The 17,491-nt window shown below is 39.4% G+C and overlaps 1 protein-coding gene across 2 annotated transcripts; it reads left to right on the plus strand.

The window, feature by feature from the left end:
- Window positions 1-1,001: 1,001 nt before the first annotated feature.
- Window positions 1,002-13,083, plus strand: LOC106150515 (uncharacterized). Of its 2 annotated transcripts, none has more exons than XM_013523385.3 (13): window positions 1,002-1,413; window positions 1,690-1,790; window positions 1,997-2,142; window positions 3,743-3,845; window positions 5,708-5,939; window positions 6,690-6,835; window positions 7,496-7,699; window positions 7,894-8,030; window positions 9,363-9,511; window positions 9,905-9,969; window positions 10,966-11,092; window positions 11,491-11,829; window positions 12,462-13,083. In XM_013523385.3, exons 2-13 carry the CDS (start codon window positions 1,707-1,709, stop codon window positions 12,752-12,754), a joined length of 2,025 nt encoding a protein of 674 aa, XP_013378839.2. In that variant the 5' UTR covers window positions 1,002-1,413; window positions 1,690-1,706; the 3' UTR covers window positions 12,755-13,083. The 2 variants fall into 2 exon arrangements, with proteins under 2 accessions (XP_013378839.2, XP_013378830.2); XM_013523376.3 differs by having other exon boundaries at window positions 1,003-1,481.
- The last annotated feature ends 4,408 nt before the right edge of the window (window positions 13,084-17,491 follow it).

Genomic DNA, 17,491 nt, shown 5'->3' on the forward strand with positions numbered 1-17,491 from the left:
CTCTGTATTTTCACAATCCATAGGTAATATGAATAACGCCCCACTGTAAGCTGCCACAAGGACTTTAACACAAAAACAAATTCGCATATTTTATGGAATCTCAGTAGACTTTACGTTGACAATAGCTTAGCCACCATTCCTGTCGGCTTATTTATGCACAGGTCACAAGGGAAAAGCAGGAATAGCTTTCACAAAAGGCTTTTTTATTTGCCGCTTATGTTATACTGGTATGTGGTACAATGGACTTACAAAGTCTATTATATTGCTACGCAAACATAATTTGTGATATAATACGTAAGTGTAATTCTGCACCACGGCCAGGTGTTAGACTCCCTAATGGGTATTGTTACCAGGGATTTGATTTTAATACCTTGTTAATGTACAACTACGTAGGGTTGGCAGAAAAACACAAAGCTTGGATGTTTGATGTGTTTATATTTACAGTTCACTGGCATCTTGTCTAACGTAAAACGTTATATTTCTAACGTAAAATTGTAACAGAATTATGCTAAGATGAGCATCACCGAAGCATAGTTGTAGTGGGTGGATGTAAACTATTTAAAAATTGAAAGCAACGGAGGGGTATTCTTTTGCCCATGACGGACCAATGCCTGCGAGCGGGCGCGCGCGTTTGTGTATGCATGTGTTCGAGGGGTGTGTGTGTGGGGGGGGAGAGTCCTCTCGGGATGCCGCCTTCTGCCCCAATAGATCCAGAGACGGTTTAAAAAGCAAGCGACGGATGTGCTGGTCCTACAACGCATAAGCCGCACAATATAATGTCCCTCTGCTCACCTTGAAGTTTGTCAATACGTGTACGTTATCCTTAGCTAAATCGATAATGGATAACGTAAGGAAAATAAACTAAGGTCGGGTCCCATTTTTGGCACACAAAGGCATTAAAAGAAGGTGACACATTATTATTGAACATATGGCTCTCACCAATAAATTGTTCGTATATATTTTACTCTGAGAACCCTAGGTATAACTATAGTCACATGGGTCAAGCCCTCGTGTTAGCAAAAATTGGGCAAGCATCATTTTCAACACCAGTGTTTTGCTTCTATTTTAAGGTCAATTCGAGCTCTTGTTACGTAGGGGTTGCGTATGAATCTGCACCGCACTTTTTTTTAACTAATAGCAGGACGATCGATTAAGCGGAACGTCGACTGCTACAGGTGAAAATAAAACAATGGGCAACAGGGCGGTTTCATATTTATTTTTTAGCGTTATTCTAATAACACAAAATGGACACGAAACCAAAGCAGGGTATAACCACAACGTGGCATTCAAACCTGAATGTGAACGCAGAGGTGATTATATCCCAAGCAAGTGCGTCTACAACTGGACTATCGACTATCGTATGACAGGGGTGTGGTACAACACGAGGAGGAACACGGGAAAACCGGTCTTTAGGTATGATAATGACCAGTATTACTATGGGGAACAGTCAAACTGCACACGTCTGCCGTTGTCAGAGTCTGGTGAGTTTATCCCAATTACACGATCCATACACTGTACTAGACAATTAAGCCTTTTTATATACTATTTGCATATTCCAATCCCAGCTCTTAAAGGTATTAATTACGCATACAAAATCCCATTGATTAATTAATTATTTAAAGCAATAATAAATTAATTAACAAGAACTAAAATACAGAGCAGCTGATCTTGTTTACTTTCTCCCTCCAGACCTTGACGATGTCATCATGACGGACGGAGGTTACCGTAGAGTCATCACCATTAACGGGCAGTTTCCCGGGGAGACAATAGTGGCTTACTACGGGACACAGGTATATAACAATTAACATGTCATGTGAGAATGAAAACGTTCTATCACCATTATTGTTTTTCTTCAATCGGAGAACATCGAAAGAAAGCTAAATACAGTGATGGTATTTCCTCAAATTATTTTGTCAATTTTCTCTTGTTTATAGGGATATGCCTTTACGTTGACATTTAACACATAATTACATTTGCAATTACGTTTTCATTTCAGTTGATAATCAGTGTCACTAACAATCTAGAAGAAGAGGGTGTGTCCATCCATTGGCATGGCATCGTGCAGAGAGATACTCCATACATGGACGGGGTGGCTCGCATATCACACTGTCCAATCAACCCCGGGGAGACATTCGTGTATAGGTAAGGTTATCCGTCACTAACCAATCACATTTGTCGATATATTATTTTGTTTGGCGTATATATTAGTTCCAAATATTCCGCCTGGAATTTTATTTGTACGCCATCATAATAATCCTACAGTATTGCCTTTTGGAGAGTCACCATATTTGTTCCGCGGATCTGATAGTCCGCTGTTCTGAATGTGCTCTGAGTGTGTGTGTGTGTTATGTGTGTGTGTGTTATGTGTGTGTGTGTGTTATGTGTGTGTGTTGTGTGTGTGTGTGTGTTATGTGTGTGTGTGTTGTGTGTGTGTGTGTTATGTGTGTGTTATGTGTGTGTGTGTTGTGTGTGTGTGTTGTGTGTTATGTGTGTGTGTTGTGTGTGTGTGTGTGTTGTGTGTGTGTTGTGTTCTGTGTGTGTTATGTGTGTGTTGTGTTGTGTGTGTGTGTGCTGTGTGTGTGTTATGTGTGTTGTGTGTGTGTTATGTATGTGTGTGTGTGATATGTGTGTGTTATGTATGTGTGTGTGTTGTGTGTGTGTGATATGTGTGTGTTGTGTGTGTTATGTGTGTGTTTGTGTTATGTGTGTGTGTGTTGTGTGTGTGTTGTGTGTGTGTGCTGTGTGTTGTGTGTGTGTGTGTGTGTTATGTGTGTTGTGTGTGTGTGTGTGTTATGTGTGTTGTGTGTGTGTGCTGTGTTGTGTGTGTTTTGTGTTTTGTGTGTGTGTGTGTGTTATGTGTGTTAAGTGTGTGTGTGTTATGTGTGTGTTATGTGTGTGTGTTATGTGTGTGTGTTATGTGTGTGTGTTGTGTGTTATGTGTATGTTGTGTGTGTGTGTGTGTGTGCGTTGTGTTCTGTGTGTGTTATGTGTGTGTTGTGTTGTTTGTGTGTGCTGTGTGTGTGTGTTATGTGTGTTGTGTGTGTGTTATGTATGTGTGTGTGATATGTGTGTGTTATGTATGTATGTATGTGTGTGTGTGTGTGTGATATGTGTGTGTTGTGTGTGTTATGTGTGTGTTTGTGTTATGTGTGTGTGTGTTGTTTGTGTGTTGTGTGTTGTGTGTGTGTGTGTTATGTGTGTGTTGTGTGTGTGTTTTGTGTTTTGTGTGTTGTGTGTGTGTGTTGTGTTGTGTGTGTGTTATGTGTGTTGTGTGTGTGTGTGTTGTGTTGTGTGTGTGTTGTGTGTGTGTGTGTTGTGTGTGTGTGTTATAATATGTGTGTTGTGTTGTGTGTGTGTGTTATGTGTGTGTGTGTGTTGTGTGTGTGTTGTGTGTGTGTGTTGTGGTTGTGTGTTGTGTGTGTTGTGTGTGTGTGTTATGTGTGTGTTATGTGTGTGTGTTATGTGTGTGTGTTATAATATGTGTGTGTGTGTGTGTTATGTGTGTGTGTGTGTGTGTGTTGTGTGTGTGTGTGTGTGTTATGTGTGTGTGTGTGTGAGAGAGAGAGAGAGAGAGAGAGAGAGAGAGAGAGAGAGAGAGAGAGAGAGAAAACGTCTATTGAGATAACACATAATACCACATACTAAATAACATTATAATTTGACAATGATTGAAATAAAGATTATATTTATGATTATTTGTTGGTAACAAAACACTTTGAATATATATAATATGTGTCCTCAGGTTCATAGCCTATCCCCCCGGGACCCATTGGTACCACGCCCACCTGGGGAGTTTACGGTCTGACGGTCTGCATGGGGCACTGGTCGTCATAGACCCCGCAGAGGTGATGTGTAATAATAATAATAATAATAATAATAATCGAATAATAATCGATCAATTCATCATATGATGGCGTGCGTTAAGGCTCCGTGACTAATTGCGTGGCTGTATTAAAAAGTTGTTTGGTTTTAATCCCTATTAACCGATAAAACTATTGATGTGTATTCACTTTGTTTATATTTGGATTGTTTACCACGATTCTGTCGTGTATTATTGAATTATTGAAGGTCTTGGGTTTGTTGTTTAGTTAACGATTCATTCACCAATCTTTTTTTAACCCGCTGACACAGGCTAAATAACATCTTGCTTCAATAATTTTTTTATCGCATTAAACAAGACAACCTCCTATGCTCCCCCAATTAAGTTACTTTATTTCAATTGTGTTACAGGCCTTCCCAACTACCAGACTCGGCACCTACGGATCCAGAATAAACCGGTATATCAGAACACACTACCCGTTTCCACGGTGTGTGTCAGATTGCATTACAGAGTATCAGCCACCACACCGATTTTGCCTGGTGCACGATGTGATAGCAATGATCCTAAGCGGGGTTGGAAAGTAGTGCATCTCGTCTATATTCATGCGCTGCTGCAATTTTCCCTGTTTATGCTAAAAATCTGACAATACCGCTATTTTTAATATAAAATTTAGGTTCGAACATAGCCAATGATGTTTTATAAATAAGAACTTGCAAACATATATATTAATTTAGAAAAATAGACCTAAATTTGATAGAGGAAGCATATTCTGTCGGGGGTGGAATATTTTCATGACTAGCGGGATGGACGCGATCAGGGGTAATCCTAGAGAAGGGTGGGAAACGTCCATTGTTCTCGTCAGCGAGGCTGGCTTTTTTTTTCAGGGTATGTACGCACAGACAGAAAACTAAGTATTGTGGGAACGTTACTAATGAAGCCGCTTGTAGTTCTAGTAGATATCAGCCTGTAGTCTTGAACAAGCGCCTCGATGACGAGTGAACAGTTGTCAAATACAAAGGACCCAGGTGTGGTAGTTCAACTACTGTTCATGCATGCCGCAACGACCAAACCAAATTGCTCCTCAAGATCACAAAACAATATCCGGTACTGACGGCTAGGCTCGTCTTAATCATATAAGTAGCGCGTTTCCACCCCCTGACGAGATTGAGGGAGTCGTCTGTCGCCATGCAATGTTGTTGTATTCATACGACTCCTACTTGACGAAAACGAGGCGCGATACCCGGATGACAGGTAGGCTTAAAAAATTTGTGATGGGATATGATACTCTGTAATGCGATCTGACACACACCTTGAAAACGGATAGTGTGGTCTGATATACCGGTTTATTCTGGATCCGTAGGTGCTGAGTCTGGTAGTTGGGTAGGCCTGTGTTACTAATATAGCCAATAAGCCGATGTGTTCTTCCGCTTTGGAGTGAATCCCCCGGATTTCTTACTGTTTGAAGAAATATCACCAGCCCAAATCTTTTAGTCAGTACAGGAAATCGGACCGGACGTAAACGGCGCAGACGTTTTTTGTCTTCTCTATTCTTGTCACATTAATTTACTCTAGAGTGGACACCAGCCAAGCTGGCCACTAGCCCGTAACATTCTGATGGCATGTTTTAGGCTACTTAAACGCATTACCCGTGACTAAAATCGTGAGGATTTCCACGTGACCTTTATCACTCTGTTGATTATGCTTTATTGTGGCGCGAGTACACGCGCTTAAGTGGTAAATCCTGACCCCAGTTTCACAAAAAAAGAAAGTTTCCGGGCTAAGAATTTCATTTCCAAGGTTACATGGTCACATCTTACCCTGTATCAAGACAGTGTTAGTAAACTAAGCCAGGGAACTGACTTAAGTTTGCTTGGTTTAATTTTCCAGGCGAGGAACGACACCGACGTCACCATGATACTGACCGACTGGTTTCCACAGGGCACCTCCACGATAGCTTCCAATGTTATTTGGGAACTGGGGCGCTTTGCACCCTTTATGCAAACCTCACCCTCCATCGAAGACAATTTTACGGAAGGGACGTGTTTTTATCAAACCAAGCAACACGATGGGATGGAAATAGGGGTGTGGCCAGTTCAGTCCATTCTGGTCAATGGAAAAGGTAAGGTCACTGACTTTGACCTCGTAATAATAGTACTGTAGTACAAGTATTATTCGTTGTTGTATTATCGGTGAGGATCCAGGATTATTTGCACAGCCGAACCCCTTGGCATGGGTTTCAGGACCCGCTGTAATTTTGGTATTTTAGAGGGCGAACGGTGCCATTTGGTACGGTTAAGAACTATGATTCAGCTAGTCAAAATTCTAATCTCAAGAGGGGACCATTGGTGTGATTCTTTTTTCAGAAATCGATGGGGATTAGGACCCCCTTACACCCCCCCTAAATCCGATACTACTACTACTACTACTACTACTACTACTACTACTACTACTACTACTACTGCTGCTGCTACTACTACTACTACTATACTACTACTACTAATAGTAGTAGTAGTAGTAGTAGTAGTAGTAGTAGTAGTAGTAGTCTCTGATCACAGAATTTGCTAGAAGTCTCTTGCAAAATTATTTTTTAACTTATAATCTAACTTTGTATGCTATTCTCGAGTCCCCTGATATCAGATGCTGTACATGTAGTAATGGCACAGTAGCGGTTTTTTTTGGGGGGGTGGGTGGGGGGTGGGGGTGGGGGTGTTACAAAATAAAGCGGTGCAACAGACATGGTAATCAGTTAATTGGTAGCAACACACCTGACTACACATTTCTCAAGTCAGATATCTTATATGAGATCTGAGTTAAAAAAAAAAAAGAACGCATTTTTACTTTTTACCTAGGTATACCTGTATTATTGCAGGCACCGTATGTGACGCAGCCCATGGGACGTCCAGATATAATTGTACTGAGAGACTCGAGGAGTTCATAGTACCCAGGCATAAGAAAATCCGCATTCGGATCCTCAACGCAGCCACCCAGTATGCTCTCAAAGTATCCATTGACAGCGTAAGTCTTGACAATTGTTACCGGTCTCTATACAATTATGCTAGTAATTTGCTTTAGAGACTACATGTTATTTAAGCTGCAATATGTTAGTGCAGGGGCGGATCCAGGATTATATAAAGGGGTGGGTGGGTGCGGATGCGAAGCAGAAGACTGCCTTTTGGTACTGTTAAGAAGAATGATTCAGCTAGTCAAAATTCTAATATCAAGGGGGGACCATTGGTGTGATTTCTTTTTCAAAAATCGAGGGGGGGGGGCAAGACCCCCCTGACCCCCCCTCTAAATCCGCCACTGTAGTGTCTCAAAAGACCTGTGCGCACCATGGATATATGCTGATTTTAAAGCAGTAATCCCGTCCCCACGTATTCTTGGTAGATCGGTTGATTTGGTTGGTTGCAGGCAATATATATATATATATATATATATATATATATATATATATATATATATATATATATATATATATATTGCAAACGACGCCATGTAGCTCATTCTTCACTGGGTTTTACCGGAAAGCATGCCTGAGAAAAGGAAAGCAAAACAGTATAAAACGGAAGGAAAAGAAAAAAATACGTACATCCGGTTTTACGTCGAGGTCAACTTCTAAAAAGATAATTCTATTTTTTATAAAATAGCATCATTTCTTTCGTTATCTTCTTGCAGCACACCATGACGGTGGAATCAATGGACGGCAACGCCATCCAGGGAACGGAAGTATTAGACTACCTCATCATTCACACCGGTGAGAGATATGACATAGAGGTCGCCACTGATCAATACAGGCAGTATCCAATACAGCCCGTAAATGACGGATATTTCTGGATACGAGTGGAATCCTTGGAGGAATTTGACCAGCCAAATCGAACTGTAATGGCTTATTTATTTATTTCTATGGACAAGATATCCCAAAAATATGTCATAAATTTTGGCGGAATTAACAGAATATATACTTTTGATGAGGGAAATTAGTGACTCTAATGACAACTGCAACTGCATCATATATAAGGCTGCCAAGAAAATGTCGAACTTTTATCTTAATTTTTGTGTACATTTTTTTGCAGTTACGAACTATAATTAATCCAAAAACCGGCTGGGCGGTTTTTAAGTATGAAGGAAGCCCATCCAGACGTAAACCGTTTACAACACCCAAGCAATGCCCAGTTTCTGATCCATGTGAGATCTTGAATTGTCCTTTCCGGTAAGGAAAATATAAACTTGATTTTACTACACACACACACACACAAACACACACACACATGTATATATGGACAGTAGTGAACTATGATATCATCTGCCTATTTATCAACGAACGCCTTAGCCTGTGGAGATCTTAAATCAATCAAATGGTGCGATATTATGTACAGACTTGACATTTAATATGGAATGTTTTTTCCCAATCATTTTTCATCACTTTTTTTCCTATTTTACTGAGTGATAAATGAAAACAAGGATTAAAATCGTGCTTTGATAACTTTTAATTATCTCTTTGATGTCACTGTGACATCAATTCATTAATTGAATTCGCCAGAGAAGCAAACAAAACCTGCCTATTCTTTGACATACGACAACCATTAAAAGAGATTTTTGGATCTCCATATTTTCCAAACTATCGTCTAGAGTTACACCCTCCAAAAAGGACCCTCATCTCAATATCAAGTCACAGTAACGGTCGCTGTTTCCTCTGACCTCTTCTGGTTGCTACCAGAGCTCCCAAGCGGCAAGGCGTTCCTTGAGACAGGTTTTTAGAGTTCAATCTGGAATAACATTCCAGGTGTGTGTCAGATCGCATTTCGGAGTATCAGTCAGAACACCGACAGGATGAGCCCGCGGTCGTCCTACAAAATTTGTTCTGGGGTATGATACTCCGAAATTCGATCTGTCACACACCTTGAAAACGGGTAGTGTGGTCCGATATACCGGTTAATTCAGGATCCTTATGTGCCGAGTCTGGTAGTTGGGTAGGCCTGATATGGATACTTTTATGACAGAGCCATGCTTTGCCAAAGCCAAGCTTTGACCTGCCAAAAGAAGCACTACCCAGTTAAATTACTGCGTATTACATAATGCAGCAGCACAACAGACCTCGTAATCAGTTAATTGGTAGCAACACACCTGACTTCACACTTCTCCATTCACATATCTTACATGAGGTCAGATTTTTTTGAAAATAGAATGCATTTTTACCTGGGCATACCTTCGAAACTGAAATATTCCATATTTAATGTCAAGTCTGTATTTCAATACTAAGCACTTTTGGAGAAGGGGGGAGGTAGCCATCGTCGAGCATTTCCCAGAATTGTTTGTAAAACCCCCTTTACTCTGTATGGCGTCCTTTCTGCGTCAATGAAAGTGGCATCGCTGTGGTCGTAGAAAGGAGGTACAAACATCGCTTTGGTTGCAGAAAGAATACTCAACAATCTACAACTATTACATTTCTTTTTTGCTCTCATAACGAGGCTATACAACGGGACTCAGAAAGGACGCCGTCCAGTGTAGAAAGGGCTTAAACAAATGTTATATGTTTTTATAGGGAATACAGGCCCAATGGAGGCAATTATTACACCTGTATACCAATAAGTAGGACCCGCGCTCTTGGCAGCCTTATAGACCGACACCCGGTGCCTATGCCCACCTCCGCCGACAACTTTCAGCAGATATTCCTTAACTTTCATTTCTCAGGTCAGTTGCTTATATAAAATATTCATGAATAAACAATTAACATTTGATCGCATGGAAAGCGAATATTGTTTGACTGTCACCATTAAATGGGCAAAAATCCGTACTCTAAGCGGTCCTAGTGTGACATGGGATTTCTTATAGCAGGGGATTTATAATTACTATCTCTATATCTTAGATAATCTCATCTCCACTTAATGAGAAAGTATCGTAACTGTTACATCAATGGAATTGAATATAACTGTACACAATTAAAATTTTACCTCGCTATATATTCCTATGAGGCAATGTCAGTACTAATTAAAAAGATACTGGTAGGCCGTCCTGCACGGAAAATTTAATTGTATATATTCATTGCTAACATTCAGGTTAATTCCCTCAACATTATGACTTCAGGTTCCAAGGCACTCCGATCATCTATTAACGGTCACTCGTTTCGCTTTCCCAGGGTACCCCCACAGGTACGGTTGTTATACGATTACCTCGATTTTTTGGGAGCCTGTAAAGAATAGAATAGAGTAGAGTAGAATACAATAGATGTTACAGCTCTCACTATACTTTATTTACGAACCCGAGTGTACTCTGTGTGTGAACATGGCAGAAACAAGAAACGAATGTCTTTTAATAATTTACAAATAAATAAAATGAACTTAATGCAGAACTGAACAAACTTAGAAATATTTAAATGAATAACATTGATAAACTAAATATACTTACTAAATTTCTAAACTAAATAAGGATGAAAATAAATGATAAGCACTGAAATAATCAAACTAAACTTAGAGAAATACAAAATCTAAACACAAAGAAAATGAAAACCAAACCAATCAAGTCTATCATACCTGTGTGTGAACATAGCAGAAACAAGAAACGAATGTGCCGCGAAACAAAGAGGGGCGTGTTTTATATAGAAACGAAGACACACGGACACAAACGATAAGTCACGAACACACTTCTCTACAACCACAATCATACATCATACATACACATGTTACATAGAAAAAGATTGATTAATAGAATTGATGATAAAAAGAATTTCACAGGTGAGTATATGACATTGACTAAAGAAGAATTCATATTGAATTTCCATAAAAACGTATAGTTAGAATACATGATAGATCTGAGCCGATATCAACTTATTGCGAAGCATTATCACAGAGGCTGTGCCCTCAACAGTATTTCCTACGCTTCACTGATAAGACACTTACTCACAGGTTCGAGTTCTAAAATATTTTTGTTAGAAATAATTTCAAAAAAATAATTTGATTACTATAAGAAAAAATACACGCATGTACGTACGGGAGTGTATAGTCACGTCGCAATCGGTAACGCTCACAGATGCAAAAAAATTCCAAAGCTACCATCAATCGTGGTCCTTCAGGTATTTTTATTTAAAGGGTTTATATTTATATTTACTCAACAGTTAATTGTTCAAAATATATTTTGATTTTTTTTAGTTGTACCCGGAACGCGACTCAATTTATGAATGCGACGAGCCTTGCACCGGAGATTGCTTCTGTTCTTACAAGGAGAAATTGAAGTTAAACAACGTCATTCAGATTGTCCTGATTAATATGGGGATGGGTAGGATATTTTGTTTATTCATTTAATGGAAAAATTCATTAACAGATTAGAAAAATTAACTTGATGGTTAATGTGCACTCGTACTCTGATTTTGTTGGAAATAAAAAATATGTTCACACAGTTTATAATTTGACTAGTAATGTGGCCATGTAGATTTAACTATCATTTAATTATCAGCCTCGGAAATCTTGACCTTCAGTCATCTACGCCGACCCCTAGTATTTCGCAGTTTTACAACGGGAAAAGACCCAAACAATACAACAATTAAATATACGCTTTGATTATTTAGTTTTCACCATGTGTTCATGAATTTTTTGTCGTAATTAAGTTCTGATAAAGCAGTTCTCGCTCTTGGGACTCCCCCAAATTTTAGCGAATATTATATTTTGATGTTCAAGGTCAGTCGGGAATGGCGCACCCAGTACACGTACACGGCCACCACTTCCACGTACTCAAGATAGGCTACCCAAATTACGACGCCAACTTCCGGTATCTGTCCGATACCGACGATATAGTGTGTGATAACACTTCCTGCAGCAGCGCTCGGTGGAATGACTCCACCTGGGATGACTATCGAGCGTGGAACGGTAGTTTTAGTTCTGACACAAATGACACTGCGAATGCTACGTCTGAACCGTGGATTCCCGAAATGAATGCTGTCGACCCCCCGTTGAAGGACACCGTGATCGTCCCATTTGGCGGTTACGTGGTGATTCGCTTCAAAGCTGATAACCCAGGTAAACTTTACTATTTTTGAATTTGACTGAGGTGCCTTTGTGGCTAGGGTTTAACCAAAGCTGGGATATATTCTGTGCTTGGGATATACAGGTATGACCGACGTCGTTAACCGAAGACGGAGACAAATAATCCCAACGGAGGGTTGAATCAACCCAAGAGGTGACAAACCCCAAAATCTATAGCTGCTCTGGTGCACGTGCGATTACGGAATTTAAAGACGACTGAAAATAATTAGGATTAAGGAATTTTTACTAGCATATCTAGCTCGTGTATGGCGGAGTTCGTGGACCAGGAGGTCTGACCGTCAGCTCGTTAAAATAGTTGACCTCACGTGGTTAAAAGCACACCGTGGTCAATGATCAGCAAGCAAATGCTATTAAATGATTCGACAGACAACTGAGTGCTCTGTTCACATCATGATCGCTTATAGATTATCACCGACGACCTATTAGCGCAGTTTACTTGAAAACACGAACTCGATGTAGCAGTTGTCTTTTTGAAGCAATAAGCAAGCGATAAAAATATCACATCAGTTTTTATTAAATTTCATCCCAATTATTTATTTAAATATACAGGTTAATGACGTACGTGTAATATTATGTTTTATAATATAATTGTTTCCCGTTGCTAGGTTGGTGGCTTGTCCATTGCCATTTAGAGTTTCATCATTTGGAAGGCATGGCCATGGTGCTACAGGAAGGTGAACCATCAGAAATGCCCCCAGTGCCCAGCAAAATTCCGAAGTGTGAAGATTTTGAAATGAGCGACAAAGAGTTTGAAGATGCCCTTAACTGGGAGACAAAAGAGGCTTATACAGTGACGCCCAGTACTGCCAAAAAATCTGGCGCAGCACTGCCTCATTTGCTTTATTCTCTCCCTCCACTGATGTTTGCTGTATGTGTCGCATATCTTTGGTACATGTAGCATAAAAACAATGGATGTATTTGTCTTTCATTATTTATTTTGTAGACATTTCTTTTTATGGGACGTGACCAGCTGGACCTTATTACTTTACTGTATTGTACCATACTACACTGTATTATCTACAATTGTACTTAATTGTGTTTTGCTGTAAATTTGATATGTGAGTGAAATCATGTTATAAGGAAGTGTTCAGTAGTACATGTATTTATACAATGGTATGTATTTCATTTATACTTTTGTCTATGGTTCATTTGATATTTGTTTTTGAACTGGTTATATGTACTGCGTTTTTTTTTTTTTTTTTTTTTTTTTTTTTGGAAAATAAAATGATGCATATGTGTACATAAATTGCGTATAAATTGCATCAATTTGAAAACGCTTTGAAACCTGGTCTCCGTTTCACACACACACACACACACACACACACACAAACACACACACACAAAAAAAAAAAAAACTTATGTACTGTATCTAGTATGTCGAGTACCAAAATATTTCAAAAAACGTATATAAGTATATATGTTTTGCCGAATGAGAGAGGGAGGGAGAGAGGGAGAGTGAGAGACGTATGTTTAACAGTGATCCGCGTGTACCAGTCATATCACCATGTGTATGTGAAATGTGAAATGAGTTACATTTGCAATCCACAACTTATTTCGCGAAAAAGAACCCATTTTAATATAATTAACTGAAATAAACACCCGGCGGTATACATCAGCATTAGCCTGAAATAAATGTGTTATCTATGCACGGTTGCACTGTGTGTGTGTGTGTGTGTGTGTGTAAGTGTGCTGCAAAAACAGCATGTCGTGCAGTTTTTCAGTTACCAGGCTTGTCACATTGCACTGAAATTAGGCAAGTTTTGAGTCAGTGTGCACCATAGTTTACTTACGAACAAAACACAATCGTGATCCACCATTAACACATACAGACACATGAATACAACTGAGTGATATATACGGAGCATGACCAATAACAAGCGGGTTGAACTCTCAAGAGGAAGACACGTTGAATACTTTGATAATTCTGGCATTTTATCTCTTTTACACACTTACTTTACACAGGAAATAATATGTGAACAGAGTAACTACATACCTTGGCTTTCTTAGTCCAAAATGTGCCCATAACACAGCTTGATGCTGCAAATCGTACTAAGTATGTCCCATTTTGGTAAGCCATCCGATGCACATTTAAAACGGGGGCATAAGCAAGCTCACCAAGCTCAAAAACGCAGCGCCTGAGCTATTCCAGGGGCACTTTTTGAACGAAGTAATGTTTGGCATTTTTAAATAAAATAACTCGGTTCTCATATTTTTTAATGTACTGAATGTAAAACATACGAAATGACAGGGTTATCAACGCACTCAGGGAGTTCAACAATTTTGAATAAGACCCTCCCTTGCACAGATAACTAACTGTAGCAAAGAGGTTGGGTGTAGTGCTAATGGTTTTTATTTATGTGGTTAGTGTCTATAAATAAAGTAGCCCGTGTGCATCCAGAAGTTATGAGAATCACTCATTACTGTTTTCACCGGGCGACATGACACAAGCAACATGTTGGAAACTCTTCCGTGCCCTCTTGGGTATCTTAGAGACTGTCGTCTACACCTTCACGTTATTCGGGTGGCCTGCTTTCGTCTACATATTCATCGAGGAACGATTTTACGATGATCGCTGTTCTTTTGATTCAACTGCCAATGGCTCCGATTGCAAAGGTCTTGGAAACTGCACCTTAGAAACACCAGGCAAGGACCGTGTTCAAAAGTGCGCGGAGCAAGAAGAGATGCTGAACCTAGTTTACACGGTTGCAATGGTCGGCTTGGTGTCCACTCCCGTGCTTGGTTATGTCTATGACCACTGCGGGCTAGTTTGCGTGAGGATCCTTTCTATGTAAGTAATAAATATAATGTCATTATGTATAACAATGTATTTATGGTGGCCGTTATGGTACATCGACAATAACAGCTTCGTCTTCTTTGTGCTCTATCCCCATCTCCCTCTCTCTCTCTTTCTCTCTCTCTTACCACACACAAACTGAAACGTACTCGTACTATAGGGTCCAATCTAGCTGCTTGCCCAGTTTGAACAAGGTTGTGTTCCGATGTTTGGTCAAATACCCTACGACCGATTTTGTACCAGCTGGAAGGGTCCCATGCGTAAACACATAACTAAATGTTTTAACATAACATTTTAAATATCATAAACATACATGTATTATAGTGGTGTTCTAAAATAGCTTAGTCAGAACGGCGTTCATTTTACAATTTATTGATATTATAAATGCATTGAACATTTGCTAGCTTTATAGTTTGTTTAAATACCGAAACATTTCATTGAAGTAGGCGCACTGTCCCTCCTTCACATAAAAAATCTTACGTCTGTGTAAACCCCTTCCTATGATTTTTGGTGTTGTTGCGTCGCGGGATTTGGTGTCTTAACATACAGAATGAAAACCCCAAGGTTCTCATTTTCACAGTTACATTTACAATTGACCTGTTACGACGGTGTTAAAATGTTTTAATCTTAACGGTATGGCTTAAACCTCTTTATATTATTGTTTTAAATCTAAAAACTTTGTACTTGTTCACACAGAAACAAATTTTGTCAAATGTCACAAAAATATCTGTCTAGGTTATTCTACTAGTTTTTTTAGTGATTTAGATAAACCAAAGACTTGTTTTGCCGTGGTTTCAGCTGACATCGCTTGATGTCATTGATTATATCTGTGTTTGTTCTGGGATCCCCACAGGATGAAGTTCAATTAAATAAACTTCATCCTCTGTGAAACAACCAAAGATATAGCCATTGTATCTAAATATAATAGCAGAGGATGATGTTAAATTGTAACTTAGGCTGTATTCCCAGAGCTTTTAGACCGATCTATCCCCACGGGGAGTCTCACTAGATTACTGTCAGATAATCCAGCTTAAATGTCCGTCCCGCCTACTACAAGCTGTAAGGGTGTAATTAACTTTCGTGTCCGCCCGGCTGACAGCTATTTAGCGTAAACCCCCAGGGAGTTAGATCGATCTAAAGTAGATCGATCTAATCTCTGGAAATGGGGTCTTAAACTTCACGATGACCCACCAGTCCTACGGCTCATCGTTGCATGTTTATAGGGTTTGTTACATAGTCTAAAAAATCGGTAGCTTAACTGAGGTGTGATGCTATGCACACATTAATTGTGTTAATGAACTATTTATTTAAGTTTCATGCTGTGTATGCATTATTAATGGTGTTTATAAACGAGTTACCTTAATGTATACAAACTTCTTTAAAAGTACACTTTCACGACTTTAAACAAGCATTATTGGGAAGTGTTTTAATTACGCTTTCTTACAGATTGCATGTTTTTTGTGACATCTTTTAAAACATTAAAAACACACTTTCACATTTTCTGAAATCAAAACGGAATTATTGGTGGTGTTTTATGGTGTTTTCACTACATTCTGTGTTTGCCGGTCAAATCTTGTAGAGGGTCCTAAAACACATGTACGAACTTAATACTCGAACGCTGTACGTACTGGGAATCGACACAGAATATATATAACTTACGGAAGTCTCGCTGAGTGCAAAAAACTTAACTGAATATCACGTCTCTTACGTACATGTACTCGTATAATCACCACCTTTTCCGTATACTTCTCAACACAAAAAGGAGGTGTGTTTATCTGTTAAACTGATTGCATTCAGCGACAGTCCCCACGGAGTTAGATCGATCTACGTGGACCGATGGTCCGTTGTCTATTGGGATATTAATGGGTCATATTAAGGGATACGCATTGTGACATTTGTTTAATCCTTGCTGTTTTCTTTAAGATGCCTGAGTGCTGGTGGGTTTCTGTTGATGGCATTAGCAGAGAGAGGTAAGGAGATCCCCACAGCACCTATTCGAATAATATAAGAATTTTAACTTACGGAAATATGTATGGCGAAATTCCATGTTTACAGGGTTACTACTTAATATGGAATATTTTTTGTCATTGTTATTTTTGAGTGCTTATTAATTTTTTTTGCTTGATTCATCAAAAAAGTATGTCATTGAGTGATAAAAATATCCAGTCTTCTATTATGAGATATTTGGTCAATAATATCAAATCTGACATAAGATGTCATTCAAAAGAAAAGAACACCCCCAAAAAACCATATCAACAGTTTGATGTCAGTGTTAATTTTAAGCTAAGATATTAATGAAAATGATGGCCTCTGGACAGTGTTATGTTTCACAGTCAAAGAATTCATTACTATAAATCATGAAAAGTCATCAGTAGCGGGTATGACCTCCAGCAGTCTCTTGCAGCGCCCTCATCCTACATGGCATTCCCTGTGACAAGTTTTTTAGAGTTTGGATGGGGATATCATTCCATGTAGTGATATTTGCCTGTCGCAGTTGATCACTATTTACCGGCCGATGACCATAGCTATTAATTATGTGAGTTACTTCCGCCCACAGATTTTCAATTGAGTTCATATCTGGGGAGTTCGCAGGCCAGGGCAGTTGCTGAACCCCTTGGTTTCGAAGAAAAACAGTGATTCTTCGAGCTCGATGTGGGGTTGCGCAGTCGTCTTGGTACACAAAGTTGTTCCCGAAGATGACTCTTACAAATTGAAGCATTGTTTGCTGTAGAATGTCTCTGTGGGAACCCTGGCTGAGGTTGCCTCCTAGAAAACCCAACTGGTTCTGGGCACCGGCATGAAATGCTCCCCAAACAGAGACGTTACCACCCCCTGCTTGCA

This window comes from Lingula anatina, chromosome 8 (assembly GCF_051362555.1).
Source record: "Lingula anatina isolate TDL-2025a chromosome 8, LinAna3.0, whole genome shotgun sequence".
Classification (NCBI taxonomy): Eukaryota; Metazoa; Brachiopoda; class Lingulata; order Lingulida; family Lingulidae; genus Lingula; species Lingula anatina.

Excerpts from the sequence above, each read along its gene's own strand:
- LOC106150515 (XM_013523376.3), top strand. The coding sequence starts at position 1,190 with ATGGGCAACAGGGCGGTTTCATATTTATTTTTTAGCGTTATTCTAATA. Across the intron at positions 2,143-3,742 it reads GGGGAGACATTCGTGTATAG|GTTCATAGCCTATCCCCCCG; the intron begins GTAAGGTTATCC and ends ATGTGTCCTCAG. Across the intron at positions 11,830-12,461 it reads CTTCAAAGCTGATAACCCAG|GTTGGTGGCTTGTCCATTGC; the intron begins GTAAACTTTACT and ends TCCCGTTGCTAG.